General features: G+C 49.9%; 1 protein-coding gene across 4 annotated transcripts in view; it reads left to right on the top strand.

Annotated features, from left to right (window-relative positions):
- Positions 1–24,331, top strand: part of Cph (BCL11 transcription factor chronophage) — a 52,939-nt gene extending 28,608 nt beyond the window's left edge. For 3 of the 4 annotated variants that reach the window (XM_033382709.1, XM_015186617.2, XM_015186618.2), the window contains 3 exons: positions 14,300–14,755; positions 14,837–15,157; positions 19,629–24,331. In XM_033382709.1, the coding sequence (XP_033238600.1) occupies positions 14,300–14,755; positions 14,837–15,157; positions 19,629–22,669 (3,818 nt within the window). In that variant the 3' untranslated portion in view covers positions 22,670–24,331. Of the gene's footprint in view, positions 1–7,343; positions 7,494–14,299; positions 14,756–14,836; positions 15,158–19,628 lie in introns of those variants that run through there. The other variant, XM_033382710.1, reaches the window with a different exon arrangement.
- Positions 24,332–25,932: the final 1,601 nt, after the last annotated feature.

The raw sequence follows: 25,932 nt of genomic DNA, 5'->3' as shown, positions 1-25,932 counted from the left end.
GGGACATGTGGAAATTCAAACAAATTAAATTGTAAAAATAAAAATTAGCTAAATAATTTTTGAGTGGTTCGGGTTCGGGTTCGGGTTTAACCCTTTTGGTGCATGCACCCGCATGTTGCATGTCGCTGCATGGCATAATAATGCATCAGATGCCAGAGGCAATTCGATATGCAACCGATGCACAACACTCGATCGATATTCGATTGCCAATAATTTGATTAATGATTACGGATCAGGGGATGTCAGTCTCTGGGGGAGGATTCCGATGGCCGAGATTGGAGATAGTCCTTTGATTTAGATGCAGCAGATAGGGCTTCTAAATTGTGGAGCTTTTTGGGGGGAATGTAGAGCCTAGGGATTCCATATTTCCTCAAGTTTCCAGAAGGGCTTTCGTGCTGGAATCCCCATCGAAATGGGAGGCGATTCACTTTGCTATCGATCTGTTTTTGTGCTCTATTTATAAAATATATTTCTAGCTGCGATTCTCGAGGCTCTCGAGGCGCCACTTGTCGCATCATTCGCCTTTAGGGCCGCACTGGCACTCCTCTGCCCCGTCGGCTTCCGCACTTTTGATGATGATGGCTGTGCCCCTGCCACAAATGCAATTTATTTATGATTACGAGGATGCACCAGAGAGGCTGCCGCCCGTGTCCTGTTGTTTGTTTTTGTTGCTGCTGCTGCTGCTGTTGTTGTTTTTCTGTTGTGACTGGTGGAGGACAAACGAGAGGCCGCTGCTACCGTGGGCGTTGCTGCTATTGTCAGCGTCCGGGCCTGGTCAGTGGCCAGCATAGTGCCGCCAGGTTGACACACAGTTTGTGGCACGGCATCATCTGTGCGTGTGTCCATCCCCTGGCAATTGCTGCCTCGTTGTCCCTTCGATTTTATTGCGGATAAATCATTAGGGCCAAACGATTGGTATTGCCATTGCCCCTCGGTATTGTGGGTGGACTAGACAATGACACGCCCATTAGATGTGGCATGTCGGGATGCGAGCAAGAAGAATGCCCCACGACTGCCACAGATGCTGCGAATGACTAGCCCTAAGATTGACAAAGTTTGATTGCTTTGGTTTACATGATTGTCCAATAGAAGGCGTATGTATCTGCGAATATTAGTCGAAATTTGAGATTCTATTTCCATGCCTGCTCCCAAGACAAGCCCCATGATTTCTCTCCGCCTTTGAGGCTAAGAGATGACAAGCGAACGGAGACGGACGGATGGACGGACGGACGGACGGACGGACGGGCGTATGGATAGCCATTCAATATGCCAAACACGTACCGCACGGGAACAACCGCATTGAGGCTGAAGCTGCGACTACGACTGCGACGCCCCAAGCCGTAAATCCGAAATGGGGCACACAACGACCGAGCGCAGCCGTGGCCGAGAGGCATGGGCACGTCCGCAGCAAGGTCCGAGATCCCCCCACTGATGCCAGATGGGATATGGGAGATGATGCGATGGAGATGTCACTTGAGTAATTGTCGTCATACGCTTCGCTTCGCTCCACTCCGCTCCGCTCCGCTCCGCTCCTGGGCCAACAAAAGCCGCAAAAGTGAAGAAAGTTTCGTTTTGCGTTGGCGTTGGCTATGGCTTTGGCTTTGGCTTTGGAGTCGAGTCGCCTTGCCTCGCCAGAAGGTGCTTTGTTCCCGCACTGACGTTGTTGTGTTGCACAATCTGCGTAGAGAGCTGGCTAGAGCTCTCTGCTCCCCAGAGACCGACCAACCGACCTCTGTCGCTCGCTTGTCGATCGTTTGGCATGTCCAAGACGCACTGTGGCAGTGTCCAACGTGCAGCTATTTAGTGCCCCACAGATGTGTGCATGTGTGTGTGTGTGTTTCTTTTTTTTCTTGTATCTTTCTGGTCGCATCTTTAGGATAGCCTTTGTATCTGTATCGCTGCTGCTGCTGCTGCTGCTGCTGCTGCTGCGTGTTTTGTATCTGATTTTCTGCCCGATTCATGTGTGTGTGTCGTCCCACGTTTTGTCCGGCCTTTTGGGACCGACCTGTGTCCACGTCCAAAGACAACATTTCATCATCATCATCGTCGTCGTCGTCGTTTGTCGAGCCAGAGGTTGAGGTGCGGTGAAAGGAGCACCTTGAACAATAATTGTCAAAAAAAAAATAATAATAATAATAATTTCAGTTTCTTCTTTTCTTCTGCTCTGTCCCTGGGCTATTATGCATGATCTGTACGATCTGTACGATCTGTTTTCGTGTGTGTGTGTGCTTCGGTCGTTGTATGACGTGTTTCACTTTATTTTCGGGAATTAGCAAAGTCTCCTCCCACTCCTGCCACGCCGCCTCAGCCCTTGCCCCTCGAAGGTGTCTCTGGCCTGGTCTCTGATTGATTTCGACCGACAAGAAGCGTGAAGATGACAAATCCAATCACAACAACAATAGAGTCCTAGGAATAAGGCCCTGCCATGGCAGGTTGTGGGTCAAGAGAGAGTCCATCTCTCTCTCTCTCTCTCTGATGGCAGTGGCAGATAGAACACTGATTGAAGATCGTAAATGCAGTTTCAGAGTGCAGTTCGTAGGCGGGGAGCTGAGGAGAGTCTATGGCATAAGGAGATCTCTTCTCCATGGAGATATGTAGGGAGTATCTTTATGTCCTGTAGAGGTAAAGGTATATTAGGGATATCTTGGCCACTAATAGTTACAGTAAATGCTTATTCCACTCGCTGTTCCTCCTAAAACCAATTCAAAAACCGATACACTGAATGATATACCATTTCCAGGTCCCGAAAACATTTAAATCTATAACCGATCTGCTAGTTTCTTTCCCAAAAAGTCTTTTGGAAGACTCTACTCTCAAGCATCTGCTATTCTTGGTAACAACAAGCTTTTCGAGACCCACTGCACCCTTTTCATGAGGTTTCACTGCCAAAAACCGTTACACAAACCCCCCAGCTTAAACCTTAGATCAAATTTCCATACGCCATTCTGTAGTTTTTTTATTTTGCACTCAAAGACAAAAAAATGCCACTCCTTTTTTCCACAAAAAGATCGCTGCGCGGCGAAGGCCACCGCAGGATGTCTATCTGCAACACGCAACAAACCAGAAAGCAGAAAAAGCGAATGAAAAAACCGAAAGGAGCAATGGGTGAACCGGGGGCAACCCTTTTTCTGCTCGTCCTCATAAATTTTCCGTTAAAAACGAATGCATTTTCGGCAAAAGAAACGTTGAGGATTTGCTCATTTAAACCAAAACTTGGGCAAAGAAAAAAATGAACCTGAATATCACAGGGAAATTATCCAGCGATCAACTTACAGAAAAAAAATTTAAATACGAAAAAAAAAAACAGAAAAACAAGAGACAAAAAAACGTATGCCAGAGGGGGGGGACGACAATTGCCCGTCTTAGGTCCTGGGTCTATCAGGGGTGGCTGTGAGGCTGTGAGGCTATGAGTCCTGTCTTCCCATCTTCCTTTTTGAATCATTGTTTGAATTGAATTAAAAAAGCGACGGTAATCAATGCGAAAGGACGAGAGCAGCAGCAGCAGCAGCAGCAGGAGCAGCCGGCACAGCAGCTTTCCCACTCCCAAAGTCCCATTCCGGTCCAGGACCCTCCTTTGCCTGCCTCACACATGTGACACATCGCGCACCCCATCCCCGCGGCCTCATATCTTGGGAAAATCTTTTGGCCACCACCCAAAAGGAACCCAAATGCCGACTGACACACAAAAAACGGGTCCTTCCTCCCAGGGACACACACAAAAAAAAAAACAAAAAAACAATAAGAAAAAATGCGTCTTTGGGGTGGGGGGATGCGGAACCGGGACTGCCACTGCCACTGCCACAGCGACGCACGAGGGGCATAAAAAATTAATATCACGGAAAGGACAACACAAATTTGCATAGAAAAAAAATGCCGTTACACACACACACACACGGGGGACAGGACTTGGTCCGAGGGCGAGCCCGAGGACGAGTACGAGGGCTACCTGGGCGCACAATTCGCACACACACACACACCCAGAAGGAAGTCGTCCTGACGTCCCCTACGATCCTTCGAGGCCTCCTTCGGGGGTTGCAAAAAACAAACAAAAAATCACACACCCAAGAAAAAAAAAACGCGAGAACAAAAGGAAATATAGGAAAAGGAGGCGAAAATAAAAAGGAAACTTTAAGGAAAGCCGGCCGATCGGTAAAAATTGCATAAAAAATAATTGCAAGGCGACAAGCGACAGGACGATAGGAAGCGGGCTGCTGTCCTGTCACGAACCCGCACCAACCCCCCGCTCCTAGCCATCCGGGGTTCCGTTCCTCCCTACGGCTCCCGGCGTTCCTCCTGCCGCCGCTCCTGAGATGAATTGCGTTTGATTAAACGGCACAAAAGCCGAGACGCGATGCGATGCTATGCGATTCGAGGTTCTCCGCCTCCTTCTTCTTCTTCTTCTTCGCGGCAGGGAGTGCCAGGACATTAGCAGCATCCTTTTACACGCTTCGCATCTGCGCAGGCGCCGCCGTCGCCTCCCGAGGGTAAAGCGAATGCGCGCGCAAAAAACTCGATCGACATACAAAAAAAAAACAACACACAGACGGACAGGGAAAAAAACCGTTTACCCCCTGACAAGGGAAAGGATTAGGCACTGAAGGGGAAGGACAAGGAAGAAGAAGAAATAAGTAGACGAAGAAAGGGGTGGAGAAAGAGCAGTGGACGGAGAAGGAAAGAATGAAAAGCTGGGCTTGAGTTCCTAGAAGAAGAGGGGAAGGAGTGGCAGTAGAAGAGCAGAAGGACGATGTGGAGCTGAGGGATGCCAGAAGTATAGGAATTTTCTAGGACTATGAGAAGGAGTAAGAGAGGAAGGCATCCTCGAAAAAGGAACTAAGTTTGGGGACTATAATCAGATCTAAGAAGAGAAGCATAATATCCAATAATTATTAAAGAAATCTGAAAGAAAAGCAGTACAAAATTAAGTTTTATAGAAAAAGAGATGGAAAAGGAGGAGCCTCAGAATCAGGAGATGAAAATATTACGGCACCTCCGCCTGTCCATTCCACATGGGCTCTCTCTCTCTCTCTCTCTCTCGTAGTGCCTCCCCCCCCTCTGGCCATCATCTATTCTTAGAAAATGTTGTTTAAAGAGAGCAAGGAATGAGAAGCAGGAGGAGATCTGGAGAGGGGAAAGGGGACTGAGAACTGAGAATGGGAGAACGGCTGGTCACCACACTTATTGCGCAGCTTCCGCGATGCGATGCGATGCGATGCGATGCGCGATGCGGCATTCAACACAAAAGATCCCCGGGGTCCAGGGGAGGCTGCCACTGCGCACATCCCAACGCTTGGCAAAGGGCGACGGAAAGAGAGCCGCAGAGCGACAGAGAGAGCGAGAGAGAGAGCAGGATCTGTGTGGAGCATTGTCTCCATAAATAGCTCACAGAACTATGTAAGATGGAAATCTCTGATGATCTTCGAGGCTATGATATGATCTTGAATGGGAAAAAGATATCCCAAAGATGATTAAAGGATGATATAGAAAGTGGGGGAAGATTATTTAACGAAAAATCTTAGAAATCGGACTGATTCCTTAATCCTTTGTGTCCAAAAACATTAATTTGATCTAAGATACGATTTGGTTCTACCCCTAGATACCATCCATACAAGACCATTAAAAGCTAATGCTATATTATGTTTTTAAGATATGAAAGCTCTCCAAATGGTGATATTTTTTTATAAATGGGACACTTAGAGGGATCCAACAACTAATTCTAGAATATATGCGATAGTTACGGAGATCATTAAGCTAGAAAGAATCTTCATTCATGAATTAGTTGATAAACTGTCCCTAAGGATTCTTATATTTCTTGAAATTTTAACCAAACAAAAGCTATCTTTAATGAATAATATGTGACCCTGATTTCTACTGGTATTACATGGATGATCTGTCAATTAAATTCTCATCTACATAGCTGTTTATATCTATCTGTGGATTTACATAGTTTCACTTAGAGATCTCCTTAGATCTCGTACATGGGAATACTCTGGAAATCTACTTATCATCCAAGTGATTCTTTTGGGGGCTTTATAACCTGTCCAGCGTATGTTGAAGGATCTCCCCATCTACTGTCGGGCCACTGACCATCCCCAATGGATGAAAAAACTGCCCTTTGGATGGCCAGTGCCCGTCGATTGCCATTGGTCATCGTATATTGGTCTCTTAACTCGTTCTCCCTCCCCCTCTGTCTCTCCCACTCCTTTCCTTCAGTGAAACTCTTGCCCTCTCTCCCTCACTATCTCCCTTTCTCTCTGTGGGACAGTTTTCTAACCCTCTTCTGCCCCCCCCGTCCATCGGCTGATGGCTGGTGGCTGCGGCAACAACTCAATTTTCGGGGCAGCGATTAGCAGCGGACGGACACTCATATGTAGAGCAAGACATCGCCGGAGGGGGGGAGCAGGGGGGCAGAGAGAGTGAGCGTAAGACAGAGAGAGAGAGCGCCAACGCAGGGCAGCGACGCTGAGGCTGACGTCTGAAGTCGAAGTCGCTGCTGGCGCTGACGCTGACAGCGACGGCCAGTCGGTCGTCGGTCCAAAGATGTTTTCATCCCCCTGTTGCCTTGAGGTCCACTCGCAACACGCACACACGGCAGCAAGAGAGAGAGAGAGAAAGAGAGGCAGAAGCAGCAGCAGCAGCGGTGGCAGTGGCAGCAGCAACCCCTCTGCATGTGTGTGCGTGTGTGTAGTGGTGGCTACCACACGTTTTTTTTTTTTGGTACTCTCCTCTGCTGCTGGCCCCGGACTACGGGGCATAAAAAAACGTATGCTGCTGCTACTGACGCTGCCGCCGCTGCCTCTGTCAGCGTCAGCGTCGACCGCACAGCCTCTCACACAGACACGCACTGGAGGGGTGTGGGGAGAGGAAGGACCGTGCCCCGGGGACGACTGAGAGACTGAGAGACTGAGGGACTGAGACTGCGACCGACCTCGACTCGACCGTGTGGACGACCGTCACAGGAAGACATCGAATTGTCAGTCCACGTGAAGCCTCTGAGGGGTCAACAACACACGCGCTCTGCCCTTCCAAATGCGCTTCCTTCGAAAAAACAGAGAGATCCTGTGGCATAAAAACGTAACCGTTAACCGATTGAACCGCTTGAACCGCTTGAACCGCCTGAACCGTTAACCGATTCGTGTCGTGAACGTGAACGAACATTCGCTTAAAGCCCCCACAAGCCACCACACGCAGGACAATTGGATTACCTACGATCGTGTGTGTCCTTCCCCCCAGTGCCTCCCCAACTTTAACTTTTTTTTTATTATTATTAAACATAACTATTTTGTTTTGAAATCAAACCAAAAACAAAACAAAAACAATTTGTGATGTGTTAAAAAACGAAAAGAAATCCGAGAAGAGAAAACCAAAACAAAAGACAAAACGGAAATCCTTCTTCTTCGTATTTTTTTGATTTGTGGAGCAGAAGGAGCCGCCCAACAAAATGTACAACAAAATGCTGTCGATCAGTGAGGATCATGGATTCCGTTCGCTGAGTCGTAAGTGTCCAAATAATACCTCTCTGGGGGCTGCGATCTCCACTGCAAAATTGGCTTGCAATTGGGTTTGTTTGGGGATGGGGATGGGGGAGGAGGTGGGATGTAGCCGATACCATCATATCGGTCCGAGAACATTTCCCAATAAGCGACCAAAAAAAAACACAACGCATGTATCTTGCCCCAAAGATAACCGCAGAATTTCTTGGAATTCCACACACACACTCCGTGTGTTCTTCTTCCTGTTCTGTTCTGTTCTTTCGAATAGGTCGCTCTTTAATCATTTGCCGTTGCTCCGTCGCCGTCTCCGTCTCTGGCTCTGCCTCTGTCGCTGCCTCTGCCTCAGTGCTTCCCCAAATAGATACAACAGGCAAATGTGCGGACAATTTTTGATAAGCGGACTTCTACTGGGAACAACAGCCACAGCAATAAGCCAACGCCCGCACCCACAACCACATAGCCATAGCCATAGCCATAGCCATAGCCATAGCCATAGCCGATGGGGAGTACGTAGACCTACTTATTGTACAGCGAGGGGTACGGGTGCCCCTACTACCGTACCCCCTACCTGCCTACCTATATAGATCGCAGCTATTTACATATGTCCGTGGCTGTTGTGCTGTCGTTGACTTTCGGGAAATAAAACACACACACACCACACCACACCACAGAACACTCCGCCACTCCTCCTCCACTCCACTCTGAGCACCTTGCCTCACAATACAAATATAAATACAAATATTTTAGCGACAAAAACGAAAAGTAATACTTACACAAACCACATGTCTTATCAAAAATGAAAGTACCACAACAATGGGAACATTCTCTCCACTGGCATTGGGCAAACAGAGCGGCGGGCCTTTTGGTGGACCCTTGTCCACCTACAGAACACACTCCGGAGTGGAGGAGAACTCCCAGATACCGACACAGACTCAGCCAACATCAAATAGGAGTGCACCCTGCCAATCTATCCGAGAGGTACAGTCTTAAGCTTGGCTTAGTAGAACTCTATAGATGTCCAGGGGAAGAGGAAACAGCAAACTTTGCGGAGTATTGGACTACTTCCCATTTGAATTCTTGGATCTTGAAATCCATGCCTTGATAGATAGAAAAGTAGCAAAAAACCATCTACAACAATCTCCTTAATTTCTTAGTCTTTTCCAATAAATAAATAATGTTAATAATATTGTTCAATTGCCCTTAAACACCTTTTGCTAGCCTTGCCTTTTGGGGCATATTTTATTCTTAATTTCATAGAAATTTTCTTTGGTTTTGGGTTTCTTTTTGGGCTTTACGTTTTTTTGTCATGTCTTTCGCCTTGTACCCATTTCCTTTTGGCTTATCAGTCGGCCATGTGTGTCCAGCTTTGCCCCCCACACACACCCACGCACAGACAGACACAGACACAGACACATGGATATACTATATGTTAATGCCTGATTCCAGGCCGCGACCGCTGCCGCCCATATTTGCATATGGCTCATTCACTCAACCTGGCGGCATAGCATAGCCCAATGCCCATAGCCACGAGAACGGGTCCGGGTACGGGTACGGGTATGGGTACGGGTCGGGGTCCGGGTCCGTTGGCTGTTCATTTGTTTGCTTGTTTGTTTGTCCAGATACGCGTTACCTTACCCGTGTGCTCTGTCCGTACTGTCCTCAATCGGGGGGCAAACGCACATACAATATGCGGGTGTTATCAGCAGTCGGCGCTCTGGCTTTTGGCTAACCGCTTCTTTTGCCACCCTCCAGAGCCGCACAGCAGACCGCTCCACCGCAGCTCCACCGCAGCTCCACTGCAGCTCTGGAGCCCCAGAGTTCCAGCTGCGAGGAGCGGTTCCGCTCGGGGCGGACAGTGGGCAAATAAAACCAAATTTTTGTATGCTAAAACACTTTGCGAAGGGCCTTTTGCTGTTGATAAGAGAACCGAGAGAGAGAGAGAGAGACCCCCAGAGGAGAATGGAGAATCGAGACTCGAGAGAGAGAGAGAGAGAAACCCATACAACAGGAATCATTGTGGCGGGATATGGCTACATATATGGGAAGTGGAAGTAGTACTCTGTGTAGGAGTGGGACTCCGACTCCGACTGGGACTGGGAGTGGGAGTGGGAGTCGCCGCTGTGTTTGTTATAGTTTCAGCTGCTAAACACCTTTCCATTCCACTGATAATACATACATACATACATGTATGTGTGTGTGTGTGTGTAATTTGTTTAAACAAATTAAGTCGACTTTACTTTAGTGTTTTTTTTTACCAGCTGCCCCGCGCCGAGGCGCTGCTGCTGCTGCTGACGTCGCTTTGTCACTGTCAAAAAACCGAAAAATATAAAAAAAATACATACTTATTGCTTATTTGTATGGGTAATGGACACACACACACACACACACACACATATGCAAACGCCCCCGCAGACACTGTGTGTTGTTATCTGTCGTTCGTGCAACAAAATATATAACGACAGAGAAACGTACAGAATTTTCGAATTTGTTTAACCTTTTTTTGTTTTTTTTTTTGTTTTTTAAATGAGTTGGCCAGCAAAAAATAACACCAGTCACAGGCACCATTTTTCGAATATTTACACAGCATTTCTGACGGCCTTTTGTTGTATTTTTATTTAACCCAAAAGACAACGAAGTGGAGCACTTGGCGTCATTTTATAATTGGTTCCTCCCCGTAGCCCCCCCCCTTCCACTCGGAGATCGATTCTTTGCTGCCACTTTTGCGAATTGCTGTTGTGATTGAAGGTTGAAAGGTGTTTATCCTAAAGATACCTGTACAAATGTACTTTTTCCCCAATTACTAGATTACTTTCTATCTGCATCTGTATCTGTATCTCTCTCTTTTCTCAAGTGCCACAACAGTCGTGTGTTTAAAGAGCCCGCGCTTCTCTTCAACGGCTTCGAATTGACCCTTGAGCAAAGCTTGAGATACGATTCCTCTGCTTTCGGTATCCCTTCGCCCTCCTACCTCGATAGTTGGTCCAGTTTTTCCCTGTGGCCGTGACGCCATTTTTCATTTGGGCTTCCTTGCGACAGGAGCACCTAAAAACAGCCGACGAGGACGACGAAAGGACGACCATGTGGCGCTCTCTGCCTGGTTTTTATGGGGATATACACACTAGAATCCACCTCCCCCAACCACCAGCCTCTTCTATGGCCCCCCCACGTAACCTTTTGGCCATAAAACCGAATCCTTCGACTCTGTCTTGCTGCCAGAATGGACTGTGTGTGTGTGTGTGTCTGTGTGTGCCACGGATGGGGGCATAAATTAGCACAATCAACGTATTGTTTTCTGTTTGCCACGCCTCCAACTACACACCCTCCCTTCTCCGGAATCCGCGGGGCAGTCAATAACATGAAAATGTTATAAATAACAAAAATACACACAAGGAGCCAAGCAGTCAAGCAGCCAAGCAGCCAAGGAGCCCAGCATCCAAGGAGCAGGGAGTGTCGTCTCTGGTGGGGATTCATATTTTCTTGTCGCTGATAATTTGCGCAAAACTTCTATTAATATGTTAATTCTTAATTGTCCTACTTTGAGGGCTGCTGGTCCTTGGCCAGGACCTAGTGCCAGTGCAGTGAATGGCCGCCCCGCTCCGCGCCGCCCTGCACCGCAGCAAGAAATGGTAGCAGCTCGTAAATATTTCGCTTAAGCCGAGACGCGGCTAACAAATCGACGGCACTTCAATTTATATCCACCCAAAAGGGGATCTGGGATGTGTGGGATATCTGAGAGGGTGGATGAATTAATTACGCATATCCTGAAATGAGGACAGGAAGGAGTATGCGTATGACATCACACAGCATCAATAAATACAATATATATTGTATCCTTATGCGCCGGGCACCAGGCACCAGGGGGCACCAGCTATGCCACTCTGATGGAAATATATTTGATGCGTCTCTCAATTCAATCTGGTCAAAGGTTTCGCTTCGGGAAGAGAATAGCGAATAGAGAGAAGCGAAAAGGGTTTTTGCTCAACGCCAAAAGATAATGCAATTTATGACTTTTGGCCACGGCTTAGAGAACACTCGCACATGTACGTGGCAACCCTGGTGCTGTTGACACTTGTGTCAGGCGGACTGTCAGCACCGCTGTCTGACATTTGACAGCTCCACAAATAGCACCACCACCGCCACCGCCACCACCACCACCACCACCACCCTTTCACCTTTTCTGGCCAGCAGAGGCAGCTGCTGTATCGGTCTACCCTCTTCAGCTGGCGGCGCAATATTGCATGCTGCTGCTGCTGTTGCGGCTGTCAATAAGTATTTTTCCGTCTTTGTTCTTTCATGGACTCCTCATGGACTCCCCTTAACCCCTACTTGCCGGCTAATCTCTGGACAAACATCTAATCTAATCGCTTAGGCAAATAGCAGGCAACGCCCCTGCCTCTATGTCACTGCCCCTGTCTCTGGCCACGCCTACGTGCAGCAGCAGCAGCAGCAGCCGCGCCAGCAGGTAAAAACCAGGTAGCAGAAACAGGGTCTCTCCGTCTCGGTTTCGGTCACTGCCTCTGCCTCTGCCCCTGTGTTTGGGCCAATTGCAAGGCGCATCGATTTCACGCCAATGATCGCCAATCAATAAATACAATAATAATCATCATCAGAGATACAAAAAAAAATAGCATATTTTTTTACTGAAACCCAAAGAAAAACACCGAAAAAAAAGGAAAAGGGAAACCCAAAACCGAATCAAATCGAAATGAAGCGAAAATTGTAACAAGGGGCAAGGGGCCACCCAGGCAATCAGGAAAAATTACCGAAAACAACATCATGTCATATGTGTGTCACCCCTACCCGCCCCCCGTCCCGGCTAAAGCAGAGGACGAACAATCAATTGATAAAAAAATATATCTTCATGCGAGTATGGGGAAGGAAAAGTCAGTTAGGAAAAGCCAGAGAGGAGGAGTGCGGATGTGCGGTCACGGACAATGGGAGTGGAAAAAAGTTCCCTCAGAGATGATCAAATGCTTAGGGCGCATTAGGTTTTTTTTGGGAACAGGGAACCAGGGGCCAAACCGCAAATTGCTTCAAACTGGACATAAAAAATGGACAAGGGATGCGGCAGAAGGCAGGAGGCAAGAGGCAAGAGGGTGGTGGCAAGTGGCAAGCGCGACAGGGAGTCAATAATTCATAGATATATTTCCTAATTGATTGGCAGACACAGGCAGGAGGAGTAGCGGGAGGACATGCGGTAATTGCGAGTGCGATATCGATAGTCCTGCGCCATAGATTAAGGATCATTATAATCATAGCCATAGTTTATGACATACAAAATAAAATACATATATATATAGTATATCTACTATAGAATCAATAAAAATATGTGACTCTTATTCTTTACAACTCACAGGAAAACTTGTATGAGATTTCGATTTGAAGAAAAACAGGACGATTGCCCCTGGGGCAGCCCTCTATTTGGGTTGGGTTGGGTTGGGTTGGGTTGTGGGTCTCCCAGAAGTTAGTCCGGTCAATCAAGTTCCATCGATGAAAAGGAATCGGGAAACACACACAAAAGTTTGCAGGACCGCCCCAGGATATACGAGAGTTTCTGTTGTTGCTGGTGTTGCTAATTTCTGGGGCAGATAAGCCATGACAACAGCCGCAGTGGCAGTAGCAGGGGCAGTGGCAGTGGCAACAATCAGTTCATTGCGCCTCGAATTAATTGCAGGAGAAGCAATTTTAGTTGAGCCACTGGAATTTATGGGCATACTCGTCGTACAAAAGAAACTATGTACAATCAATCCCACCACCAAAAAGCACCACTGCCACTGCACCACTGCCACTGCCCCCTCCGCTCCTGCCACTGCCACACATGTGTATGCAAATAATGCGGCCTGAAATCAGCTGAAGTTGGTTGGCCGAGGGTTCCCCTCCGTTCCCTTCCGTTCAGCATTTTTATTGTTGTTTCTGGCATTTAGGCAGAAGGCGTGCGACACACAGCTCAGAGGCAAATAAATTAAAGTGCATATATGTAGATGCCACTCCCCCACACCCAATGGCACTCCCACTCCTCCTGGTATCTGCTTATCTGCCGCAGAGAGTCTGCCTGCCCCCTGTCCCCTGTCCATATGTAAATATAGAGAGTTGTGCCAAAAGCCAGGAGAAGGAGAAGGAGATGGAGGGTTGCCATGGTTTGCGATTTTTGCAATTTGTGATGCGATACAATTAATTAAGGGACAGCTACATATCGATATCGCCATCAGTTATCAGGCGATAAATAAGCCTGGAAAAGGACTCTAAAATAAATGTCTTTGTTCGTTTGATACTCCAAGAGTTTCCCGATCTTTCGATGGGTTTGTTATAGAATAAAATGCCCAGAATTTTTGGTTTTTTGATATCCAAAGTCTGGCTGTGCTCCCCAGTCCCCCCCCCGTTCCGCTACAAATTATGCAACGCCAATCGACAGCCAATTGGTGGCGTGCCCCATAAAAGTGACAGAATTAAGAGGCAAGTCGCAGTTGAAGAAGAAGCAAAGGAAGGGAACTAAATTAGAGATACTCCCACTCCTAATCCTGCCGGGATACAGTAAATTCAATTCAATTCCACATGCCACATTCCTGGGCGCGGAATGGCTTCCTTCTGGGGCTGGCTGCCCTTCCCTTTCCATCTTTTTTTCTTCGTTCTGGAATTAAGCCAGAATTGATGGCCACCATTGGATGGCCATAAAACGGGTCGCCAATTGGCGGGTGTACGCGGGGAAGGGGGAAAGGGGGGAATATTTATGAACTTAAATGCTACAAGAGGCCATTAAACCGAACCGCTTCTCACATCCAAACGTGTCCTGCTCCTCTCCCTACTTGCAGATTCTGACTCCACAGAGAACGATGCGGTTGCCGCACAGGACATCCTCACGTGCGGCGCCTGCCAGAAGGCATTCGCCCTCTCGGACATTGTCAAGTTCATCCAGCACAAGGTGCTGCAGTGCAACAAGGAGAACTATGGCCAGTGCTCCACGCAGGGTCCCCAGATGGACCGCGACGCGGAGGAGGGCCGCCCCCTGAGCCTCGTCAATCGCCGGCCCTCGATCTCGGCCATACCCATCACAGGCCGCAAGTCCGCCCCATCCGTTGTGGTCACCAGTGCTGGTGGCGCCTCTGCCACAGCAGCGGCCGTTGCAGTCGCCGCAGCAGCAGCAGCAGCGGCAGCGGCGGCGGCGGCCAGCAGCACGGCCAGCGGCTCCCGCATACACACCCCGCCACCAAGTCCTGCGGATCTGCTGGCCGATGGCGCCAGCAGCACGCCCAAGCGTCTCGTTGACGGTGAGTCATCGGTGGAGAGTCCTTCTGGGTCGCTTCGAGTACTCAAGCCCCTCCTTCTTCTTTCGTTTCGATTTCGTGCAGAGAACGACAACACAACGCCCAAGGACAGCGAGGCGGCAGCCACCACCTTGGACTCGAATGCCGTGGCATCCGTGCGCGGCAGTCCGGCGGCCATTGAGCGCCAGGCGGCCGGCGACATCAGCTGCGATCTGCTCGACGAGGAGCAGCATCCACACACCCCCAAGGTCAAGCAGGAGCCCTACGCCGGCGACGAGGATATGCCCCATCTCGCCGAGTCGCACCAGGAGCAGGAGCAGGAGCAGTCCGTGGCCGATTGCCAGCCCCTGGCCAAGCGGCCCAAAATGGAGCTGGTCGATGCCGAGGCCAACACAGTCCACACAGGTGAGTGCCCCATGCCCATGCCACAGAGTCTCTGCCTCCCCACCCATTCCACCCCATTCTTGTCGCATATTTGGGTGGCAAAATTAAAATTCACAAAGTGCCACCCAGCCCAGTGTCCTCTTTGGGAGAGAGTTTTGACCAGGGGCACAAGCAGCGAGCAGCGAGTAGAGATGCGGAACAATTTTTGTGCCGGGCAAAAAATGTGTTTGATGTGTGGTGGCCACACACAAAGGGAGGCACGGCCCAGCAGCAGCAGCAGCGGCAGCAGCAGCAGTGGATAAGTCGCAATGCTGATCGGGCCGCGGGCCCTCAGCGATAAGCTGCAGCTGCAGTACGTCCGAGGAAAAAAAAGCAGTGCGGATGCGGACACTGGCTGGACGGACATCAAAGCGCAGCAGCAACACTCTGATAGCCACGGAGAGTGCAGCAGCAGCAGCGGCAGGAGAGAGGCAGGGACACTCGGACACGGGGACAATCGAAGCTTCCATTCCCAGTCCCAGTCCCATACCCAACCCCCGCTTTTGCCATCTTCCATTCGCAGTTGAACTTCCATTCCATACCAGACCATTCCATTCCCTTGCCCTTTGACTTTGACATTTCAATGCAAATGATGATGAAAAGCCAAAGACAGCAATAAAAATGCGACAGAAAAAAGCAGCAGCAGCAGCAGCATTGGAGATTGGGAGTGAGCGGGGGGGGGGACAGAGCAGAGGGTTAAGGACGGACGGAACAAAGCCTCTCTGCGTACCGAGGATGGGCCTCGAGGGTAATTTGAATGCCGCCTCAGAAGCACATCCTGACAGCAGCCAAAGGAGGCGAAGGAATGTGCCACGGGGCCAGGGGGAAGCCACTTGACTGGACAAAGGACATGGCACTGCGGAGAGAAGCGGGCAAAAGCTGGCACTGGACTTGACATACGCACAAAAGAGTAGAGGAATCGCTGAATCAGAGAATCAGCGAAGGCAAGGGGTCAGCTTTTTCAGCTGGACACGTGCCATGATCTCTCTCTGTATGTGCTTCGTAGGTCAAAGGTCAGAGCATAGATCACAGGTAAACGGTCACGCGGCAGTGGTCATCGGTCAAAGCCGAAAGAAGGCTCGCCTCCCTCAGCTTCACATAGGAGATGCGCGCAGATACACAGATACAGATACGCAGATACACGACGACACATACAGTTTAACCCTTGAACTTTTCTGCGCTTGTGACATGAACACGAACAGAAAAACAGAAAAAAACACAACACAAAAGTCAGTGACAATACAACAAAGTTGTTTGACTCCGACAATGCCAAACGACGACAACTGACAGCCTTTCAACGCACATCCACAGATACAGATGCAGCCACAGATACACAGATACACAGATACCGAGATACCGAGATAGAAGCGCGGATGTGGAGAGATACGACTGGGGATCCCCGCGTTAATTACGCATTGTTTTCCCCACTACGTTCTCTCTCTCTCTCTCTCTGTGTCTGTCTGTCTATCTGTCTTTTATTTTTGTTTGTCGCTCTTTTCTTTCTTTTCGCTGTGTTGGCTGTCCAACCCAACTCCTTTGCCTCCTGCCCCCCAAACTGAGTGGAGTGGAGTGGCAGGGCCATCCATTCATTGTTGGCCATTTGGTAATTATAAACGTGAAGAGAAAGAGAGAGGCCAAGGGGCATGCCATGGCAACCAACCATCCATCCAACCATCCATCCATCCATCTGTCCGTCTGATCTGATCCATGGACGAAACAAGAAAAAAACCAAAAAAAAAAAGAACTCAAACTCGAATGAATAAAACGAAAACGAACAAACTGTCAACAAAATGGATATTCGTTGCAAATGTTGCAACATGTCTTGTTTTCTTTTTGCCACCGCTCCATGGCGCTCCGCGGTTCACGGTCCACAATCCACGGTCCACGCTGTTCACCTGTCAGCGAATCACAGAGCGATTGTGCGAGTGCGAGTGCCACAGTGAGTGGCAGTATGAGTGTTAATTATCAATTTGGTGGCACACAGCATGTGGCGACCGCAATGACAATGAAACACCATCAGCACTCCTCCCCCTCAGCATCAGCCTCAGGAGGAGGTTGAGTGAAGGTCGCCGAAGGGTTAAGGGTCAGATAGATATAGCATGCGGCTTAAACCACACAGAACATCGAGCATCAGCATCAGGCCATTCAATTATTGACTCATGCTGGCACTAAGCCAGTGTCCTTAAAAAACGACTGACCCCAGGACACACGGGACACACGCGAGACCCGGTATATGGGATATGGGATATGGGATACACGGGGGCATCCCCCGACACCACTCTCATAGTCTCGCGGTAGTACCTTTCCATTCCATTCCATTCCTCGCCTTGCCTTTCCTTTCCTTTCCGAATCAATGGCTAATGCGCACAGCTCATGCAATTTCACGTCCTTGCTGGATGGTTGGCTGGCTGCTTCCCTTGGCCGCAAAGGATTAGAGCTGCCGGCTCCTTTTGTGTGTGTGGCAGAGAGAAAAAAGCGGAAAAGGATACAGCCAAGGGCTTAAGCAAAAGGTCGACTCGCCCAGCAAGGGCCATGCAAATGCGTTCGAGGACGCCATGGCCCCCGGGATGCTGACAGTTGGCAAAGCTGCAACAATTATCCCATTACAGGGAACCCTTTTTTCTTGAGCTGTTTGCTGTTTTTTGGCCACCCCCCGCTGCTCCTCCGCATCTCTCATACGCAACGTGGAGCGGGTGCAGCAAGCAGGCGGGCGGGCAGGCGGGCAGGCAGGCGGGCGGGCGGTCAATTTGCCATTTCCTGTGGCAACTTGATGGCTTTGTTTGCCACCAGCTTCCGCCTTACGGGCGTCCCGTCTTTCGGTCACTTGAGCTGAGTCGCCTCCACACTCCAGCAGGAGGAGGAGACACAGGAGCGTGGAGCAGGGAGCGGGGAGCGGGAGATGAGCAGCTGACAGAATCAGAACGTGGCACTCATACTCTCCGAACAAAGGACATCACCTTCCACCTTCCAGGGCGCATCCTTTTGGCGCGTGCTTTGCGCGGGTCTACGGCAAAGCAAAGCAACAAAAAAAAGAAGGGATCGCATCGAGGATCGGGGATCAAATGCCCGATGTTTTTCGACAACTTTTACCTCTTTTTTTATGCCGATAATGATAATGATGATGGTTATATACGCTCGGAAGCGAACGTGTGCTGCTGATCATGCGCAACCCTTGACAAAAGGGATGAAAACCGAGCGATGAATTGTCTGTCAGATTCATTTGCATTTCCTGCTACGCTACGTGCGGCATGCGGTACGAGGCTTGCGGCATGCGGGGCCAGGCGATCCGATCCGATCCCCTCTGATCCCCGTGATCCCTGATCCCCTACAGAGGGACAAAAAAAGGGTCGCGGCAAAATCATGTTCAACATGCCTCACCTTTGACAGAGGAAGCTGCCTCCACCTCCTCCTCTTCGTCCTCTTCGTCCTGCCGCGCGTAACGTCATAAAAATACAGGAGTAAAAAAAAAGGAAAAGTGTGGAGAATGCGTGTCCTGCTTAACCCCGCGGCAGTGTCTCGTGCGCGACAGGCGTTTTCCTACTCATCCCCCTCCCCCTCCCCCTGCTCCTGCATTTGCTCCTCTTCCTCTTCGTCTTCCTTTCAATTTTTATTTTTTTATATTTTTTTTTGGGAAAATTCTCATTTTTGAAAGGGACGCAGGACGAAGGGACGGGAGGCAAACCGTTTTAAAGCGTCATTTAAATGCAGAGAGCGTCGTCGCGTCCGTCGGGGGTAGTTGTTGTTCCTCCCTTCCCCATTCCCCATTCTCCATTCGCCATTCCCCCGTCCCCCGGACCCGGTAATAGTTGGGCATTAACACCTTGTCCACCGCCAGTGTGTCCTCTCCTCGGTGTGATGTCCTGGCGACATGTGGTTTCCGCCTTCGATTAGGAAGTGCCTTTCGCTTTTTATATTTTTTTATATTTTTCGGTTTTCCATTTTTATTTATTAGAAATTTTCACATTTTTCATAAATTTTCATTTTGCCCGCTGGCGCATCTGTTGCGTGTGTCCTGGCAGGACATGCCACATCCCACATGCCACACATGCTGGGGTGGTGGGTGAGCGTTTTCCGATTTCCGATTTCCCGTTTTGCGGTGGTGCCTCGTGCCCCGTGCCCCGTGCCCCATGTTCCATGGCAAATTAACAAATGTCGCGACAAAACCGCAGCGAAAACTACACGCAGGACATACAGGACGTGCCCCATGTGTGTGTATGTGTGTGCGGCAATATCCTAGGCAATATTGGCAATCTCCGTTGCCACTGCCGCTGCCTGGGCAACACATTTGGCACATGCCACACGCAATAAACGTGCCCCGCGCCCCTTGCCCCTTGCCCCGCGCCCCCTCGCTCCCTCACACACCCTATTTATAATTAATATTTGAAATATTTGTGGTCTAGACTCTGCCACTAATCACAGGACCTCCTCTCTCTCTCTCTTTATGTCGTTGCAGAGCCCAGCAATTACACATGCTCCACTTGCAAGACCCGCTACACATCCGCGTGGCGCCTCATCCAGCACGTCCAGCACTCGCACGGCGTCAAGATCTATGTGGAGGCCACTGGAGGCGCTACCCTCACCGTGGCCACGCCCGCCGCCCTCAATAACAGCGCCTTGGCTGCCGCCGCAGCCGCTGCAGCAGCCGCTGCCGCCGTTGCGGCTGGCGCTAGTCCACAGCCCGCTGAGGCGGCGATAAAGCGCAGCAGCCCCGCTGGAGCGGGAGTCGCCTCTGTCTCCCTGTCCACCTCCGTCAGTTCCACATCCTCCGCGTCGCTGGCCAACACGAGCATCGGCAGCGGCAGCGGCAGCAACAGCAGTCACGCCAGCGGCAGTGCCGGCGTGAGCATCAGCGCCTCGTCCCCCCAGCAACAACAGCAGCAGTTGCAGTTGCATCAACAGCAGCAGCAGCAACAGCAGCAACAGGCGGCGCAACAGCAGCAACAGCGCGTGCAGCAGCAGCAGCGCGAGAACCTCGCTTCGGCAATGGCCGCCGGAATGCGGCATCATCCGCTGCTGGCGCCGCCCGAAGCGATGCATGCCAATCCCTTCCAGCTGCTGCGCATGCCCCTGCCGCCGGCGCTGGCCCAGGGAAATGTAGTTCCTAGCGTGGCGCCACTGTTCGGCCACGGCCGCCCCTCGCCCGCCGACCACTACCGCATGGAGCAGCTGGTGAGCGAACAGTTCCGGCATCACGGCTTCAATCTGGCAGCAGCCGCCGCCGCCGCCCAGGCGCAGTTCAATGCCAACGGGCAGGTGGGAGGACAGCAGTTGAATGTGTCCGCCAATGTTCCTACCGTCGCCAGTGGCGAGCCGCGTCCGCCCTCGAGCTCCAGCAGCGGCAGTCAGCGCGGCTCCGTGCCGCCCGCCGCCCTGCCACCACCGTCGCTCAGCTCCCAGCAGCAGCAGCAGCAACAGCAGCAGCAGCAACAGCAACAACAGCAGCAACAGCAGCAGCAGCAGCAGGTGGGAGGCGCCTCCACGCCTGGTCTGGTGGGAGGAGGCAGTGGCTCCCTGAAGCTGGAACCGCAGCAGATGGATTTTTACTCGCAGCGATTGCGTCAGCTTGCGGGCACAACAAGCCCTGGAGCTGGCAGCATTGTTAACTCGAGCTCGCCGAGTCCTCGACAGAAGCAATCGCCGCATTTCGCGAGCCCCTCGCCCTCCCAGATCCCCCAGCACCACCACCACCAGCGGCCCCACTCGCTGACTCCCCCCGAGAAGAGCGGAGATGCGGGCTCCGAGAACGGCAGCCTCTGCCTGGCCCTCGCCAGCACCCCGCGGTCGGCCAGCACGCCACCATCGAAGGGCAGCAGCTCCGGAGTCGGAGCCGGAGCCGGAGGATTGGGCGGCCTGAGTCTGGGCCTCAATCTCGGCCAGGGAGGAGGAGCAGGAGTAGGCGGAGCGGAGCAGGCCAGCTGCTTTGCGTGCAGCTACTGCGACAAGAAGTTCCGCTTCGAGAACAACCTGATCATCCACCAGAGGACGCACACGGGCGAGAAGCCGTACAAGTGCACTGCCTGCGACTTTGAGTGCTCGCACATCCAGAAGCTGATGAAGCACATGCGGGTGCACCGCAGTCCGGGCGATGACCAGGACGGACAGGATGGGCCCGACGATGGCAGCAATGCCGATTCGCTGGAGACGAACGAGGCGGACAACGACGAAGATCCCAATCCGGATGAGTCCGAGGAGGAGATGGGCGATGCCGACGGGGACAACGATCCCGATGGCGATGTCGATCCCGATGCCGATGGCGAGGGCGACGATGAGGACGAGGACGAGCTGGATGACTGTGAGGACATGGACTACAAGGCCGAGGATCTCAGCGTGAGCAACCGCATCGACGGCAAGAGCCAGAGCCCCAAGACGACCAGCTCCGGGGCCACCTCCCTGGTCGGGGAGCTGATGGACAAGTTCGGACTCTCGAACATCGCCCAATACAGCGAGGCCTACAAGCAGGCGCTGCAGGAGTCCGGCCGCAAGGAGGCCGCCTCCGTGGCCGCTGCCGCCGCTGCAGCCGCCGCAGCTGCCGCTGTGGACAACAACAACCGTGGTGGTGGCTCCGGACCTGGCTCCGCCTCGGGAGCGGGAGGAGTGGGTGGCGCTGACAAGATGAACGGCCTGCCCGTGGCCGCGCTCCGGCTGCGGGACGAGTTCGCCAAGAACTGCAACATGTTCCAGCAGCCGCAGGATGGGCCCGGCCAGGTGCCGCTCTTCAATCCCTTCCCCAATCCCTTCGAGCTGAGCAAGCGCATGAAGATGGACGGCGGCGACTGGTGGGGCATGTCCGCCCTGCACCGCAACGAGGCGCTCTTCGAGAACCTCAAGCTGAAGCCCCTCGGCCTGGGCGGCGCGAACGCCCTCATCCAGGGTCCGCTGCTGAAGAAGGAGAGCCGCCAGCGCAACGACACGTGCGAGTTCTGCGGCAAGGTGTTCAAGAACTGCTCCAACCTGACGGTGCACCGCCGCAGCCACACGGGCGAGAAGCCGTACAAGTGTGAGCTCTGCTCCTACGCCTGCGCCCAGAGCTCGAAGCTCACCCGCCACATGAAGACGCACGGACGCACCGGCAAAGACGTCTACCGCTGCCGCTTCTGCGACATGCCCTTCAGCGTCCCCTCCACCCTCGAGAAGCACATGCGGAAGTGTGTCGTGAACCAGGGCAAGGCGGCAGCCGCCGCCAATGCCGTGGCCGCTGCCCAGGCCGCTCAAGCCGCCGCCCAGCAGCTCCAGGCAGCCGCCCAGCATGCCCAGGCCGCCCAACAGCAGCAGCAGCACCAGCAGTCGCAGCAACAGCAGTCGCAGCAGCAGATGCCCGTGCAGTCGCAGCTGTCGCCGTCATGCCCCATGGGCGTGGTCGGGTATCCGCCACAGTTCGGAGTCTCCGTTGGGGGCCACAACCTCTCGCTGCCGGGCAGCGTGAGCGGGGACAACGACTCGAATGCGTCCTCCAGCCTCACCGCTCACCCCATTTCGCTGAAGGAGGAGGCATGACTTTTTAGCAGCTGGAGCAGCGCGCCACCCCCGCCACACCCGCACCAACACCCGCATTTGCCACAACTGCCACACCATGCTGCGGCACATCTCCATCCGCATCAGCATCCGCATTCGCATCAGCATCCCCATCCAGCGCTCTCGCATCCCCATCCGCACTCGCACCTGCAGCTGCAGGGGCCGCTGGTAACGGCACCGCCGCCAACGCTCCACCAATTGGCCAGCAGCAGCAGTCGCAGTCGCATCATGTCGCGCATCTTTTAAAGATGTCCACAGCACAGCCCCTTGTACATAGAACACCTTCCCCCCCTCCTCTTCTCCTAAGTTGACATCAAGTTACGGTTATGTACCGCCAGCAGCAGCAGCAGCAGCCCCCACGGATACCCTGCAACTTTTACAAAAAGATTGCTCCCATGCAACCGCTCCCATGCACCCCCGAGACCGAGACCGACACCGCCAGCTGCACTCAGCCAAGCTCCTTGAAGGCGACTAAAAAAAAATACACGACCAGAGGCATTTAATACCAAAGCAATAACCGTTATGTAATATAATTTTAAAGATTCCAATTTTTTTTTCCAACCCCTAAAACAAATCGAAACGAAACGAAAGTGAAACCATTTATATATACATATATACATATTTTTTTTATCACCCAATTTTTTTGTGCTTGTAATTTAAAAATAGATCCTTAGATTATTGTATATTTATATGTATCGATGACGATGGGTAATCGAAACTTATCGATCGAGAGAAAGAGAGTAATCGCCTAGCCAGTAATCGTGTGGACACACATTTTCCAGTGTATTTTTAGGCCTAAGCTAAGGGATTTGTATATGAAAAATGGGGAAGAAAATAGAAAGAAAAACCAAAAACGAATCAAAAACCCTACAAAAAAAAAAACACAACTACAACTACATTTAAAAACAGAAAAAACTGAAAACTAAAGAGGGGGACAAAAGCGATAAAAGAAAAACCAACCACGACAAAAATTCAAGCTCCCAGCGAGCCACAAAAATAAGCAAAAATTATACTCTAAAACTTAACTAAATATGAATATTATATATAATATATAAAACTATATATAGGAGATCGCATATGCGATATGCGGTATGCGTGTGTGAGTGTATGAAAAAATTAAGGATATTTTTCCATCGATGTACATTTTTTGTAGTAAATCTAGAGCCCTAGAGTCCCGCAAGGGGCGAGCACTTGTAAAAACTCTTAGAACCCCCTCCCCCACCCCTACCACACTTCTGACACTCGATTATCGTTTATTCGTTTTATTCGATTTTCGTTGGCCAGAAGTACACCCTGTCCCTGCCCCCTGCCCCATCGTCCCACTAGTTTACTTAATTTTCGATTATTCTTTTTTTGCGCCTAGAAATAAATTCTATTATTAAATGTAATTTAAAGAAAACAAAAAACGAAAAATAATCAAATTTTTTTACATACATAAATAAATATAAATGTAAAACACAAATTTTTTTTAAACAATTTTAGCATAAGAAAATCATAAAGAAAAGAAAAGAAAATTAAGAAGAAACCCCCATCTGAAATTGAGGCGAAATGCAAATTAGAAATGTGAATGATTGAAAGGCGACCGCAAATTTGTACGTAAAACTTCAAGTGAAAGCAAAAGACAAAAAAACACACAAAAAAAAAAAACAAAAAAAGAGAGGAAAGCAATTAACGAGAAAATACCGAAGCAACAACAAACAAACAACAACTAGATTTAGAAGACTGAAGAACTGAGGAACGAGACGAAAGATGAGATGCGTTTTCTTGCTGTTAAAGACAAGGTCAACCGGAACCGGAAAGAGACGGACAGAAGAGAGACGGAGACGAAGACGGAAACGGAGACACACACACACACACACTCAGAGAATACGGACGGACAGTAGAGGACGAGAGAGAGATTTTTTTATGAATTGTTTTTTTGCTGTTGATTTTCGTTATTTGATTGAACCAAAAACAAAAAGAAAAAAGATTGAGATCCAAATTTTGATTAATATTTAATTGATTGTTTTTTAGTAGAAAGAAATGTTTGTGAGCAAAATTCAAAGGCAACAACAAATGACATTAGTTTAAACCTTGTTTGTCCTTTCCCTTACCCCCTCCCCCGCCCCATTCCCCAGTTAACTCCATACAAAAAAGGAAATCCCCCTGCTATTGCAGGGGCAATAGTAGGAGTCCCTCCCTGAAGGACCCTGAAGGCCAGGCCCTGCAATAGCTCGGGGATTTGTTGCATTGCTATTTCTAATTCTCAGCGAAGTTTATCGTGCACAATTTATGGAATTTGATGACTAAATGATGAAGAGCTAAATTTAAGGAACCAGGTTTAATGCATTGTGTTTCAGAGAGAACCGACAAGAGTATACCCCGATATACGAGTACACCTATAGATATATGTATATATAAAACGTATATGAAGCGAAAACTGAATAAAAACAAAAACCCATGAAAAACTATTAAAAACCATACAAATTATGTTTTATTTGAACCACCCTCGGACCCCTTTCTACACCCCTTCCCGAACAGGAAGCGAATGGATCCTTTTTATAATTTCTACTTTGATTTGATTTCCACACACAGAAAAACGAAACGAAAACAAGCAGAGAAAACAGTGAGACGCGATGAAGATGAAACGGAAACCGATACCGAAACGAAACGAAATGAACCGAAACGAAACGAAACATAGCCAGCAAGCAAACTAAAAAACTATCATTAAATCTTAGAGAATTAATTGTAGCTATAAAAACCAAACAAACAAAATGCAAAAACCAAAAACAAAAAACACTTTATACTAAATAAACGAAAAAACCACGTAAGCGACAAAAAACAGAAAAAGCGAAAAAACAAAATGAAAAAAATATAAAGAAAAACCCGAGCAACAGCACGGGATTATTGTTGTTGTCAGTTTGGCCGAACAATAGCAGTACGAATGCCGAGGAGTCAAATTTATAAACAAAAACAAATCCGACAAAAAACGAAAAAAAAATATTTTTCAAATGTGTGTAATTTTTTGAACGTAACAATAATGGATACGAAAAGGAAAAAACAAACAAATTTAAGAATTAATTAATAAAAAATAGTTGTCTGTGTTACAAAAATACGAAAAAGAACAAAAAATACAATTGCAAAAACTGTAAGCGAGACGGTGTCCTGTTATTTTTCTTTGGTACGGACTTTTTTCCAGGAGCCATAAAGTTTATGGTAGAAGAGCGCCCCTAAAAGTAGGCAGCCCAGCCAAGCAATGATCGTTA

This window comes from Drosophila pseudoobscura, chromosome X (genome assembly GCF_009870125.1).
Source record: "Drosophila pseudoobscura strain MV-25-SWS-2005 chromosome X, UCI_Dpse_MV25, whole genome shotgun sequence".
Classification (NCBI taxonomy): Eukaryota; Metazoa; Arthropoda; class Insecta; order Diptera; family Drosophilidae; genus Drosophila; species Drosophila pseudoobscura.
The sequence above is the reverse complement of the archived record's forward strand: the minus strand, read 5'-3'. Positions and strand labels throughout refer to the sequence as shown.